Raw genomic sequence first — 14,402 nt, forward strand, 5'->3', positions numbered from 1 at the left:
TCCTCCTTAGTGATGACCCCTCCTTTCCATTGGGAGTAAGCCTCCTTTTTGGCAAGGAGACATTCCCGGATGTTTTTAGTGAGCCATGGAGGCTTATATGCTCTCCTGCCCCCTTTGACCCTCCTGGGGATTACCTTCCTCTGGGCTTGGAGGATCGCCTCCTTAAGGAGCGACCACTCCCCTTGGACAGCCGGCTCCCCTCCCCTCTGAGATTTCAGCGTTGGTTCCCTTTTCTCTATAGAGAGGAAGGAAATCTCTATCTGGTTTGCTCCCAACAGTCTGTGTGAGTGAAAAAGAGGAAGTGTTTCCAGAGTACCTACTTTAGGATTTATTCTTAAATGCTCAGTCTTCTTTAGGATGTGGTCTCCAAAATGCTCTGCAGAATAATTTTGCAGACAAATGCAGGATGTCTTTTGTGGTGGCATTTAAATGGCTTAGAAAAATGCATCACACTAGATATCCCTGTGGCATAAAATATCCATTGAAATTGACCCTAGTTTGACTTTTATTAAATCTTGATATATTTCTTACTTGATGAAGGGTGCAAACATTAATGGTAACTGGTTTTATCTTTATGCATGCAGAACTGGGTGTCTATTCATCTTGAATACTGATAGATTTGAGGGAAAGAAGGTGATTTATGGAAGTAAAGCTCTGAAAATTTTGCACTGAATGTTATGGCTCCTTTAGCCAGGCTCCAGCTTAATAAGATTCCTGATCACCTGAGCCCTGCTTTACAGGAATATATTAAAGCACTTGGTTGTATGCAGCAATACACTTTTGTGGTCCTTGTTTTTTTACTGTTTCTCAGAAATAACAAAATTATATTAATAGTGGGAATGGAACGTTATTGTAGCTGCAATGGTCCATAAAATGTGTGAGGCAAGGATTTTTTTGTTATATATTTTGTTTGACCTAGTGTACAGGTGAAATGAGGTTTCACAAGCTTTTGCCCTTGAGACCTGTGGGAGGGCAATGTGTGCCCAAAAGCTTGTCAAACCTCTCAACTAAACAGGTGGTCCAATAAAAAGTAATTTAAAAAACCCATCTCTCATAGAAAATTATATTGACAAAAATTGATAGCTATTTTCTTTATCCACAGTAATATACATAAGCATTTCTTAGGATAATGCTCATTGAAATTATTAATAAATGTTTCTTAAAGAATAAACACTTTGGAGAAACAGAAGAATTGTCCTTAAAGATTATAAACCAGATTCTTATATTGCATAACGTGGTAATATGCTACTGACTTCAGTAGAGCCACATCCATGTACATCAGCTAAATATCTGGCCAAATTTTTCAAAGCCTGGGATGGAGAATAGTAAAATTACTTTTACCAGAGTTGACAAGGAACAAAACAAAAGAAGTAACATATTTGATTGTATTTAGGAAAATAGAAAAACTAATAACTGAATGTTTCTGAAAAGACTGGTGGCATTAGCAGGTTTTAATTTTTGCAAGAGTCTGATAAACAGAACAAAGAAACTTAATTTTAAAGAAAATAAAGGTTGACAGTCTATGACATGAATCCTGCACTGAGTAGCAGAGGCCAGAATTTTAAATAAATCACACCAGCAAAAATATGCACAATACTTAATATAAATCTTTCAGTAACACTCTTAGCGTGAGTGCAAGTATTCAAATGTAGAAATCTAGTAGTTTAATTTGAGCAGCTGGAAACTCTACTGGTAGAACACTGTGCAAACATCCGGGGGGCAGCAATGTACTATGCAGGCACTCAGCCAGGTGGGGCCCAGAGTACACATCCCAACACGCTTTGCAGGCACCCCAGTCTGTCTGGAGATACATGACAGTACCCAAGGGTACAGGTCAGGGCATATTGGTTGTCCACCACAGGGGGCTATTCCTCCTCACCCTTCATACCACTCCCAGTTGTCAGGCTTTCAGAGCAACCCCAAGTGGGTGGTGCTATCTTTTCAAGTCTGTCAGCAGCCTGCAGTGGATCACTACCTCTCTGGCACCAGCCAACAGACCCAGTTCCAGCGCAGATCAGATGAGTCTGGTTGGGGTCTGGTGCTCGTGGGCTGGGTACTGGTGGGTTGAGGGTGGATACTGGCAGGTTGGGGTTGCGTGCTCGTGGGCTGGGTGCTGCCATGGGGAAGAGAGTGGGGAGTTGGAATCTCTGTTTAGGTATGGGGGGGCAAGATCTGGCAGCCACAATGAGGTTTTTGCCCATAGTGCTGCTATGGCTGTCTGTCCTAGCTATCACAGGTCTCTGCTACAGTGGTGGGGCTTTGCCTGTGGTGCAGCTGGAACTGCAACACATGAAGCCCCACAACGGCCAGAGCTGGGGTGGTTCTGATGGAGTCTGGCTCGTCCATATAAATGTGCTCCACTCCTACTGGGGACCTGTCAGTGCTCTTTGGGTGGGTGGAAGGGTCTGGTGGAAGTTTGGTGGATCTGGATCCCTGCCCCCTGCTCTACCCAAACAGCACTGACAGGCCCTTGCTGAGACTGAAGTCCACTGACATGGACTAGCTGTTCAGGTAGATTCCAGGTGGGGTGAGTCAGGGGACTCTGGCAGGGTCATGCCAGTCCACGTTGGTGGTGAGGGGAGTGGATCTAGTTCAGGGTATAGCATAGGGTCTGAAGTCCATTGGGGGAATGGATAAAGGGGCTCCAGGAATAGCAGAGGTGTTTTCTGCAAAGTCCGAGTCCATGGCAAAGGTTAGTTAGGGATCTCAAGGACCTGGGCTAGAACTGAGGTCTGCAGGGGGTGAGCCAGGGGATTTGGAGAACAGTGCAGGGTCTGGGGGTGCTGGTGCATCACTTTCCCTTTACCTGCTCAGGGTTAGGGATTTAACAGCTGCAGTTCTGGGGCTGTTAAAAAGGGGCTGGGCTTTCCCAGTCCTGCGGCTGACAGAGGGAGGGGTTTAGTCTGTGATTTGGCTGAAACAATGGAGCCCAGCTGAGTCACAGACTGTGTCCTTGAAGGGAAGGGGACAAAGCAAGTCACTCTGGGATTCTGGAAAGCAACATGGAGGCTTCTACTGCAGAAGTGAACAAATTTTTGTCTCTCTGATAAAAATTCTACCAGGGGCATTTACTAGGTTGTTGGATGAGGTAGAAGTTTCTATCAGACCCAACCATTTTGGTCCAATAGAAACTGTTTGAACACTTGTACAGTTAGGGCTTATACTGTTGAAACTGTGATTCTACTAGTAGGAGTACTGTAGAAGCCATTCTCTCTAGTCACTCCTCAGCTCTGGAATTCCCTTCCTTGCATGCACCCTTCAGGGCTGGTGCCCCACCCAAGAGCTACTGGAAGTTCACTTCCTTGCTGGACCTCAGTGGGAAATGAAAAAGCAATAATGTGCTATCCCTCCTTACATCCTCTACTTCACCAGGAGCCATTAAAGCAAAAAAGCATCCTAGCTCCCAGTAACTAGGCAATACATATTTTACATGCCAAAAATCCCACTTAATTGGCCACATGCCCACGAGAGATAATTGTAGGATGGTTAGGGCATGACAGACATTAACTTCCGATAGATAAAGAAACTAAGATAATTCTTAAAACAATCTATTCAGATTAAAAGTAGCCAACCTAGAGATTCAGACTCAAGCATCCATTATTTTTAAAGCTGTTTTTTTGAACTGGGGTAAGTCAAAGAAGACAACACTGCCTGGAACACCTCCCCAACTAGAGAGAAAGTCTGTGAGCCTTGCCATAGCCTCAGGCTCCCATGTGCTAACGCAAGAGAGGCATGTTAATATTTCTGCCACACTTGAAGGATATAAAGATTCAGCTTTCTGAAATTTTCCTGGTGAAAGCTTACTGCAAATAAGAAAAATTCACTTCCTTCATTTTTATAAATTCTAATTTGACCATAGCCCTATGGTATATGCTGAAAATTACTACTCAAAGTCTTCATCAAATCCATACCAAATTAAAAGAAAACCAAAAACACACCCTTTATTTTGAATCCTCAGCTGGTGTAAAGTGGTATACCCCATCATTTGGTTATTTGCACTTAGCCTTTCTACATGCCCTACAGACATATTCAATACCTTTCATATCCAGCAATAAGAACACTACATGAGGTCATCATCCAAAAATTAATTTGGTGATTTCAGCCTATCCCTAACAAATGATTCTACATGACAAACAATCTCACCATTTGTGATGACTTGCATACCTTGCAACTACCAAGAGAGGTAGTCTTAGAATAGCCCGATTATTTAGAGTCTAATCAATATATTGGCAGAACTCAAAAGGCAAACTTCTTGCATAGTAGCTTCCTGTTAAAAACTACTGAAGTCATCAAAAACATTTACACAAACTTTTTTTTTTTTTAAAGAGCACAGTCATTCTTGAAGTACAGTACAGCAAAGGATCAAGTACAAGCAAACACCCAGAACTGTTAAAAAATTGTTATAAGTACAAAATATGATTATTTTAAGTCTTCCATTAGCTCTGATAGAAGACTAAAAACTTGATGGTGTGGTACTGCCCAGAAGTGTACACATAATTGTATACTGTTTTTTCTATGGTACTTTAATTTAAAATAACTTTTCAAAATGGATTTTCATATTCAGTAATATTCTGTAAGTTCACTGAGTAGGTTTGTTATTTACATATACCATGACAGCTTAAAAGGATGTTATCCTGGTCCATGAAGCTAGTAATCTCTCTCATTTGGCACTGTCGCTTTTTACAGAGCATGTTGTATGCACTGATGAGTTTTTTGATGGCTGCTGAGTCCTATGCACAAGTGACAGTCCCACCCACAGGTAGGGCACACCCATGCACTAGCAATGCTCTGAATCTGTGCAGTAAATCTTTCCTCCTCTGACACTGGTCATTACAAAACTGGATCCAGTCTGCCTCAGTGCCTCGCTCCATCTGCAAGCTGACTCTGCCAACCAGAGTGGCATTCTGCACTCCCTTCCCAATCATCCATAGAGATTCCAAAGGATGCTAAGTCATCTTTTTAAGCATCCCAAAATCTATGCAGTGGTGTGCCTCTCTTTTCTAGATCCTTCACAAGCTTCAGAGTACAGCACATACTTCAGGATGTGATCCAGCATTCACTTGGCAGCAAGACCAAGCAACTTGAATCTTTTCTTACTAATCAACGTTCTCATGAATGACATACCAACATGATTTAACACTTCCACATTTATCACCCTGTATTGCCATCTTATTGGAACAATTTTATGCAGGCATCTGATATAAAAGCTGTTTAGTTTTGATATGTTTGGCATAGGTCATACATGTTTCTGAGCCATATATAGAAGAGTGGATAAAACACATCTCAAAAATAAAGATATTCACTTTAGTTGACAGTTTGTTATTGTTCCAGGCTCTGTCTTGGAAAAGACCAAAGTTCCTGGCTCCTTTGCTGATTCTACTATAGCGAGCTCAGCATCAAGATCTATATTGCTGGTAACAGTAAAGCCAAGGTAGAAAAATCAGTCAACAACATCCAAATGAGTACTATATCTTGGGTGATATCTGAAACTGATTCTGAAGAGCCTTGGTGCATGATAACAGTCTTCTTCAAGCTTATTGCTAGCCCACAGATTTTGCATGAGTCAGAGAACTGCCACAAAAGCTGTATCATCTGCAAACAGGTTCCTTATGATGATTTCCTTTACTTTTGTTTTAGCTCTGAACTTTACAATGTTCGCAAAGTTTGCAATGAACAGTCCTTCACCATGTCTAGCGTAGAGATATACATCCTCTCAAACATCATGGAATGTGTGTTGAAACAGGAATGAGACGTAAATATTAAACAATGCGGGAGTCAATATACAGCCCTACTTCACCCCGTTGTTGATTTTGAACAAGTCAGACTCTTGGTTTTCATACATTACAGTTGGTTTCATTCCATCATGTGAGGATTTCACAAGGTCTAGCAGTAGAGCTGTGCAAAGCTTCTGGTGCTGATTCAATTCAGAGGAAATTTGGCTTGATTCAGTAGCTGAATCTCTAAATCCAAATGAAATCAGGAGACCAATAAAAAGTTCTGAATCAATTCAAAGCTCTCCGAATCAATCTGGAAAAGATTCAGAGAGCTACAGAGATTTGGGCAGTCCCCGTTCGCAGGGAGCTTGACCCAGACTCCGTGCAGGTAAGGTGGGGGGCAGAAGGAGCGGGGAGTAGACCATGGGGGGACCCCAGCCAGGCCCCCTCCCTGCCTGCTCCCCCAGCTCCCCCTGAGCACCTCCGACCCCTGCCCACTCTTCCAGCCCCCCTCATGGCTGCCCTGCCCAGCCCCAGCTCCCAGTTCTTTAAAAAAAGAAGAAAAAAAAGCCTGCACTCACCAGCTCCTGGGCAATCCCCGCTGAACTGATTCTTCAAGCTTATTGCTAGCCCAGAGATTTTGCCATGAGCTCTCATCCCCTGCCTGCTCTCCCAGCTCCGTTGATAGCTACCCCACCTGGCCCCAGCTGCTGGCTCTTTAAAAAATAAAAATAAAAGCCCTGCATTCACCGGTTGCGGCAGCAACTGTTGGGGCTTCTGGGGGGATCATGGCATAGCCCCCCACGCAGCACGGGGCAGCAGAGGGCAGCAGGGATCACCTTTGGCATGATCTCTAGCCTGCATGTTTCAGGCAGGGGCGCACAGGCAGTGGATTGCTGCTCTGCCCCAGCTCTTTGCAACAGTGACAGCATGGTCCTGAGCTAGGGCAGAGCCATGATCCTCTGCCTCCACACCCCTACCCAGATCATGCAGGCTGCAGCTCTGCCCTGGCCCTGGATGAAGCTGCCCCCACTGCAAGATGCCAGCAGCTCCAGAGCAGCCCCCTGTCCTCCAAGCATAGCTGGGCCTGGTCTGCATGGCAACGCCAGCCTTGTGCTATCACAGCGCAGCTGCAGCTGGAAACTGGTCTCAGCCATGTGGGCAGGGGTTGCTTTGAAATTGAGTCCACTGCAGGCCAGATCTGGCCCATGGGCTGGACTTTGCCCGCCCCTGCCCTAAAGGATCTGGGTTCTGCACCCCTAAAATCTCATGGATTCTCCATCTGTATGCCAAGTTCATTTAGCAAAAACATGACAGAAGCCATTCTTGCTAGTCACTCCACAGCTCTGGTATTTCCTTCCCTGGGTGATCCATCACAGCCTGAGCCTGCTCATCTTCCAGAAATGCTGTGAGACATTTTTATTTTGGTGGAGTTAAGTTTTGGGCACTGTCTGGTGAGTTTGTTCTGTTATGCATTATTTATTTAAATTATAAAGACAAAAAAAATTAATTTATGTTTTACTGTAAGCTGCCCTGAACTTCTTTGGGGGGATGACAGCATATAAATCTAACACCTACATTAATAAATAAAATTTTATTTTGGTGTTTTTAATTTGGTGATTTTTGGTAATTTTAAAAATTAATGTAAAGCAAAAGGACATTTAATTTCCACTAAGGTGGTACAACTTTCTTTTTGTTTAGGCAAAGCTTCTACTGGCTGAAGTTAGAGCTCTGGCAATGGACTAAGGTTAGAAAATGAACTATAAATGCTTATGTAATGTTAAAAGTTAAACTTAAACTAATTTATATAGGAAATATGGATTCAGACTGAAATACTTGATTGACATTTACATTTGAAATACAGCATTATTTTATTTGCTTGCATAAACTGTTGATTCACTTAGAACCAGAGGCCAAGATCTTCACAAATGACTAGAGACCTCTGGAATTCACGCTGGAAGTGGGCGGTGCAGTGGCTTCCTTAATCTTGGAGTTTCCCCTGTGTGCCCCCCACTATTGATTGGCCAAGGGGCCCTATCACTTGCTGCCCATACCTGATGTTTTTCAACCTCATAGCAACTGCAGCTGTGGTTTTCACCTCCCAACCATCAAGCAGTGAATGACGGGGCCCTCTACAAATCAGACGGGGGAATGCATGGGAGAAACTCCAGAATTAAAGAAGCCTTTGCACCATGTGCTTCCAGTGTAAATTGTGGAGATTCCTACAAATGACCAATGAGTTCATGTGCCTGACTTGAGACACTTTTCAGGGGTCTCATTGACCCTTGAAAAGTTAGGCCGCTAGATGATGTGTCAAAGCAGGAATCACAAATTACTAAACCTTTTGAAATCTTATCTTAATATTCAGATTTAGCAGTGAACTGAAATCAGTAGGGTGGAAGGGCACTCACAAGGTCACTTAGTCCAAACTTGTACCTTCTGATGTGAAAGCAGGGGCACAACAAGTGTGGCTAGTAAAATACATTTCTTTTTGAAAAATTTCCAAGGCAAACTGTTTTTTTTTTTAATTGTTAGAGTTCTAAATGTGACACTTAAAAAGTACACTGCAAGTGTCTAATGAATTTAGCATCTAGAATCTTTAAAGAGTATGCTACCAGTAATTCCAATTCTTTCAGAGGCCAATGCTACACAGGCTTCAAGTACCATTTGTATCACGGTTTCTAGATTTAGAACCTGTCTAGCCATGAACTGGCTGTGGTTGTTTTAACTGAACACCAGGGATCAAGGGATTAAATGAAAGCAATTCTCTTGTGATGCTAAAAGTGCTAAAATACTCCGCCAGGTTTAGCAATATCAGCAAAGTTAACAGGCTTTATAGTAGCTTTGACAATGAATTATATTCAGAGTACCAGTAAAACTATTTTCCTAACAACTAAGATTCTGAATTAAAGGATTTTCACAGGCTCCCCTTGGAATGGTAATAATCTGAATTCTTCTATTATCATGGTCAGTGCACCTGAACAAATTAATTTTAAAGTTGCAGGAAAGAGCATCAGTCACACATGCTAAATAGTTAGCTTGTACCAAAACTAGCATGCAAGTCTACAGATCCAGTCTATAGCAATTACCTAGGCAAGTCACTTATTTGAGTTGCATTTTAATCATGTGAATAACAGATATTAAAAATAAATTTACAAAAATTAAAGACTAAGGGCCAAATGCAAATCATTCTAGTAGGCACCTCCACTTAGGTGTTACTATACCTATAAATGGGTTGCCTCACCCATGAGTGAGATTCATATTAAGGTTTGTGCATCCATGATCCTTACAGTTGTCAACAGAAAAATCTAGATGTCCTCAAAGGGCTACCAAGATGGCCTATGCTAAGTATAGCACCACCTGGAGCATACCACTATTAACTGGCTGTCTGAACTCGTTTTTCCTTGACGATGACATACCTCTTATAAAAAACTGTAACTTAGGTCAATTCTGCCTTGAGCTTTTTAAATGTCTATATTTAGCCTAAGTGTCTGAGTCACAGCAACATATTAAGAATTTCCAATGCTTTGGAAATACCCAGAAAGGAGATGCCTAACGCAGCATTCAGTTCAGTACAATGCACAGTTTACAGTGACTTTCACTCTCAAAAATGGCCAAGAGTACTGGTGCCCAGTCTTTTATGCAAAGGACTAGTGGTTATAGAACTCAGCCCAAAAGTGGAAGACCAGAATTCTAGGACTTCTTCAGTCCTAGAATTGTAGTCTGGGTAGGGCACCCTCCATCCTTTTGTTGAAGTTGAGCCACTAGGAAGCTGAGAATGCAAGACGGAGACAGAAGGACAACAAGCAAAAGGAAGCCTGATTCTCCAAACCAGCGATATAGGCACTCCCTGGGAGGACTGAATCCTGGGCTCTGGTTCTTGCTTCCAGGTCTGTTTCTAGTTTGTTTGGGCTTTTTTAAAACCTAATGTACTCTCTAAACTAAAATACAGAGCTAGTCCTGGAAGCAGAAACCGAATTTCATCAGGATTCTGAAAAAAACCTGTTGAATAAATTTTGTGGTTTTAGAATTAACATTGTTCTAACAGAAGCTATTTTCAAAATATTTTGTGATCACTGCCACTCCCAGGTTTCCCTATCATGTCTTAATCCCCTGTTAGTGCACCTACAGAACTTGGTGTTTTTCTGTAAGTTTTTCATGAACAAATGATACATTTGGCTTGTGCCATCTCCTCTTTTGAATATAAGAAATCATTTTACTTGAAACCAGAAAACAAATCAGGCTTTCCATCCCATGGCTCTCTTCTAGTCAATAAGAGAGGTTTAATCACAGATTTGACAAAGGAATTTTTGTGGGCGTTCCTTGTTAAATGACTGGCAGCAAAACATTGACCTGAACCCTGGTGTGTGGGTGGACAGGAGCATTTAAATGAATTCCTAAGCATTTGCAAATGGTTGACAAATGTAAATTTCATTTTTTCTCAGAAACAGGTTCAGAAAAAACAAACCCTCCAAAACTCAATGGCTGTGACTGGAGGTGCTATTTAACCTGCAAGCTCCCCCAGGTGTATAGAAGAGTGAGAGAGAGAGCTCCTAGACATGTCCCTGCCTTTTGCCTCTACACCATCATTCAGTATAGTCCAAATTGGTTAAAGGCTGGAACATGATGCAAAAACTCCCCTACTTACTCAACTTTTAGGGTGAGAGATCACAATAAGAACTGCTGATTATAGCTGAGGCTTTCATTTAATCTCTGGTTAATTGCTTTATGGTTTGGGGCTCAGGAGCAGCTGCTGGTTAATTTTTATCTGTCTGTATGCTTATCTTATGGCAAATGTGTCTGGATCCTAGGATACAAACTTTAAAAAAATGTGTGCATTATAAACTGAAATAAAGAAGCATGAAGTATTCATGTTCTTATCATTCCTCATACAAGAGCACAGCCAAAGAGCTGTGCCTTGGGAGGGATCAAAGCTCCTTGGAGGATACATTCAATACACAGAAAATAAAGCAGTAACAAACTTCCAATATAAATTATTTATTATATGGCTGCCCCAATCATTTCATACCAAGCAAACATGCCTACTGGAAGTTATCGTCTATATTCAGTGGGAATGTACCATTTTAAATTCAGATTGTCACTAGGTAGGGTAGATGGAATTACATTCATAACAACTCCATTTCTGAAAGAGCAACAGCTTTCTCTTTCATAGCAAGAATTTTCTTCTTTTTGCTTGGAAAATATTCTGGCTGGAATATACCAACATAATGTTTTAAAAGTGAAAAGTGAAATTAATTAGAATCCTGTCCAAGAGCAAGAAAGGATACATCAAGAGCAAGTGAGCTAGCAAACAATGTATGCAGCAGCTTTTCTTGCGCACATGAATGCTCAAAGCAGGTGACCAGATCTCCTTTGACTTCTGACTGACCTCTAATATCATAGGTTATTTAATTTACTAGCAGTTGAGACCATGACCCATTTATGGATATGTGGAGTCACTAAACACTATGACACTCTTGTTAGATAATGATGGATTTTCTCCCTACAAAATCAAATCTTCCCATACTGTATGATCATGATAGAAGTTCCTATACCACTGGTTCTGGGCTTGAGGGGTATGGGCCATGCACAAGTGACAAGAGATATCAGATCGTAACTATCTTATGAAATGCAGGTTAAATATTTAGGCATATATAGGAAATGTAGGGCAGGATTTCCAACAGTACTCTGCTCTCCAAACTCCTAGTGACTTCAAGGAGAGCAGTTAGGTCAATGCTGAGTGCTTTGGAAAATCTCAGTCTTTGTGTTCCACTAACTGTGCACATTCAGCATGTTTTGTTGCTAGCACTGAAGTGTTTTAAAGAATATATAGGAAGAAATATCACAAGCTCATGAATCACTGTTACACATCAAGCATTACCTAGACTAGTCATAGAGACTGCTCCAGTAGAAATATGAAACCATTACATCACAGAGAACTTGATATTCTGCAGCACATCATTCCCAGTTTTGAAAAAGCAAATGAAATAATCAAACTATCTGTCATTTCTAGAGAAATATCAACAACCCGGATTCTGTTATTACACACAGTGCCCCTCCTGCACATACTGACAAAATGCATTCAAGCTACAGTGACACGGAATGAAAGCAAGCAAATTCTTCACCTCTCAAATGGACTAGAACATTTGCAGAATAAAATTTAGATCAGTCAGTGTTTGCATTTGGAAGATTTATTGAAGGCAATATAGTATGGCAACAATAGTCAATCATAAGTGGCAGACTGCCCTTTTATTAGGCATAGTGAGGCCAATCAATCTTAGAGAGCTCTCCCTTTTGCCTCCTGAGGCCATTTACTGTTCGAATCCATTATAAAAAAATCAACACACTGAAATTATTTATTTTAACTTTGAAAGATTATTTACAGGCAGTCAAGATATTCAATAGAAGCAATAATAGCAAATTACATTGTTTGGTAAACCCCCTCACTGTTCTAACTGGTACAATCCCAAACTGTGAATGAAAGTTTTAAAAGAAGATTTCATGGTAGTGCCATCCTGGAAGATGTCAAGAATAGAACAAAAGGGTTGTGAGAAAACATTAAAAGAATGGGAACGTTGAAGCCCATCTTACACTAAGTAAAGAATGGTGTGTTGACCAAAAAGTCCCAAAATGAAAATGAACAGGAATTTGGGTTACTAAACTATTGTCACAGGTTGACAAAGCTGAGGTAGTGAACAATAATCTGGGTTTAATATGTAGATTTCAAATGAGCTGTAGCCTGTTAGAGCTACCAAAATCCATTCAATATGGAAAAGTCAGTAAATAATAATGGTAATTATGAAATTTCAAAACCTATGATAGTCGTTCATGTCCTATGCTACGAGGCCAGTGAGCCACTAGTTAAGATCATAGAATTATAGAGAAGTAGGGCCGGAAGGGACCTCCAAGGCCATCTAATCCAACACCCTCCCTGAGGCAGGATCATCCCTATCCAAACCAAGAGTGTAGCAAGCATGTAAAAAAGTCATTGAGCTCACCTACTTCGTATCCAGGCACTTTCTAGAAGTAGCTGCCTCTTTTAGGATACAAACCTGAAAATTTGTTTTCTGCTTAATTTACACTATCAATTTTATTAGGGTGATTTTATAATTAATTAAATTATATTCTTACCAGTTTCACAGCTGGGTCCAGTGAAGCCCTGTGGACAGGCACACACATTGGAAGCAATGCAGGCTCCTCCATTTCTACAACCATCTTTGCAAAATGCTGAAATAGTAAAAGAATAACTTATGCTTAGAATCAATTAGCTAAGAGCTAGATTATGCTCAGCAACTGTGCAGGTATTCATACCCCTTATGTAGCAGCCAGACACAAATGCAACCCCTGCAACTTTGAGTGCAGACTAGAGGCAGTTCCTCCAAGGGATAAAAGTCACTCCAGAAAAGCAGAGAGAAGGGTAGGCTACTTCACTAGCCAGATATGGGACCAGATCATATTTATTCTCTCATCTGCATTAGGAAAGTCCAAAATGGGTTGTCTCCCTGAGGACAAAACCATTCTTAAGACAGCACTACCTCATTATATAGGCCTATGCCTATCTGACGCAAATGAGTGTCATATTAACAGGCTACTTGACTCTTTGTACTCTGGTGTTAAAGCCAAATGATAAAAAATTTATCATCCCTAAAAGGCTTTAAAACTTTTACCAGTTATGACCTAAAGTCTGCATTGTGCTCAGACTGAAAGCAATTAAGCTGAGCTTCTTCAAGGGCACCATTTTCTAGACTAAGCTATCCACATACACATGCACACTAGAATTTCTCCATCCACCACTGAAATGCCACCAGCTATTATACAAAACATGGCAGCTAATTAACTGCACACATCTCGTCTACAATAGGACATGGACAAAGCTGTATTCCACTGAAACTATGTCTCATTCCTGTTACAAATACTGGAATTCTGTCAGGACACAGGTTATCTAGGGGTTCTCAGAAAGCTACCGGTGATCAAAACCTTGGGTTTGCAGATCTTCTGTAATATGGCTTCGTCATTAAAAGAAGTCTTAAGTCTAGATCGGGACGGAAAAATATGGCCTGCAAGCTGGATCTGGGCCACCAGGCAACTTCATCCTGCCCATGGGTGCCCATGAATTAATTGTACCCTGCCCAGCCTGCATACCTCGCTCCCACCCTCATGCACAGGAGGGCCCCAGCCTGGCCAGCATGCACAGCATCCAGGCAGGGCCACTGCTGCCCCTGCTGCAGCCACTGCTCAGTGTCCCCAGCCTACAGTGGCTCCTCCTCCTGCCTTTGCTGCAATGCTCGCTCTGGGTAGCAGGAAAGGAAGTGGCAGCAGGTGGGGGGGGCGGGGAATATCGTTTGGCAGAAGTATGGAGCTGGTGGGAGCACAGAGCCTCGGGCCCACGCTCAGGGGGATGGCAGGAGCATGGAGGTCAGGTGGGTAGGGTGTGGGTATGAGTGTGTGGAGTGTAAGGGAGGGTGGGGGGTGTGCAGACCCTCTAAATTCTGCCCCCCATGGCACACAGCCCCTCAGCAGCAGGCCCCTAGGGTGTTTATAGCCTGTACAGGTGCTGCCGCCTGGCAGTGTGTGGCTCCAGCCAGTTCTGGGAGCTGCATGGCTGGCCCACCTTTATCATGCCCGGCTCCCTGCAACTCATGTGCAGCTTTCAGCATGTGTAACTTCCCACCACCAGGGGGAAGCCCC

The 14,402-nt window shown here is 42.2% G+C and overlaps 1 protein-coding gene across 1 annotated transcript in view; it reads right to left on the reverse strand.

The window, feature by feature from the left end:
• The window catches only part of NELL2 (neural EGFL like 2), a gene marked incomplete at its 5' end in the record, with an annotated part of 388,108 nt that overhangs the window by 74,392 nt on the left and 299,314 nt on the right, over positions 1 to 14,402 (reverse strand). The window contains one exon of the mRNA XM_019515772.1: positions 12,846 to 12,941. Within this exon, the coding sequence (XP_019371317.1) occupies positions 12,846 to 12,941 (96 nt within the window). The remainder of the gene's footprint in view (positions 1 to 12,845; positions 12,942 to 14,402) is intronic.

Source organism: Gavialis gangeticus, unplaced genomic scaffold, assembly GCF_001723915.1.
Source record: "Gavialis gangeticus isolate Ggan-Ray unplaced genomic scaffold, GavGan_comp1, whole genome shotgun sequence".
Lineage (NCBI taxonomy): Eukaryota > Metazoa > Chordata > Crocodylia > Gavialidae > Gavialis > Gavialis gangeticus.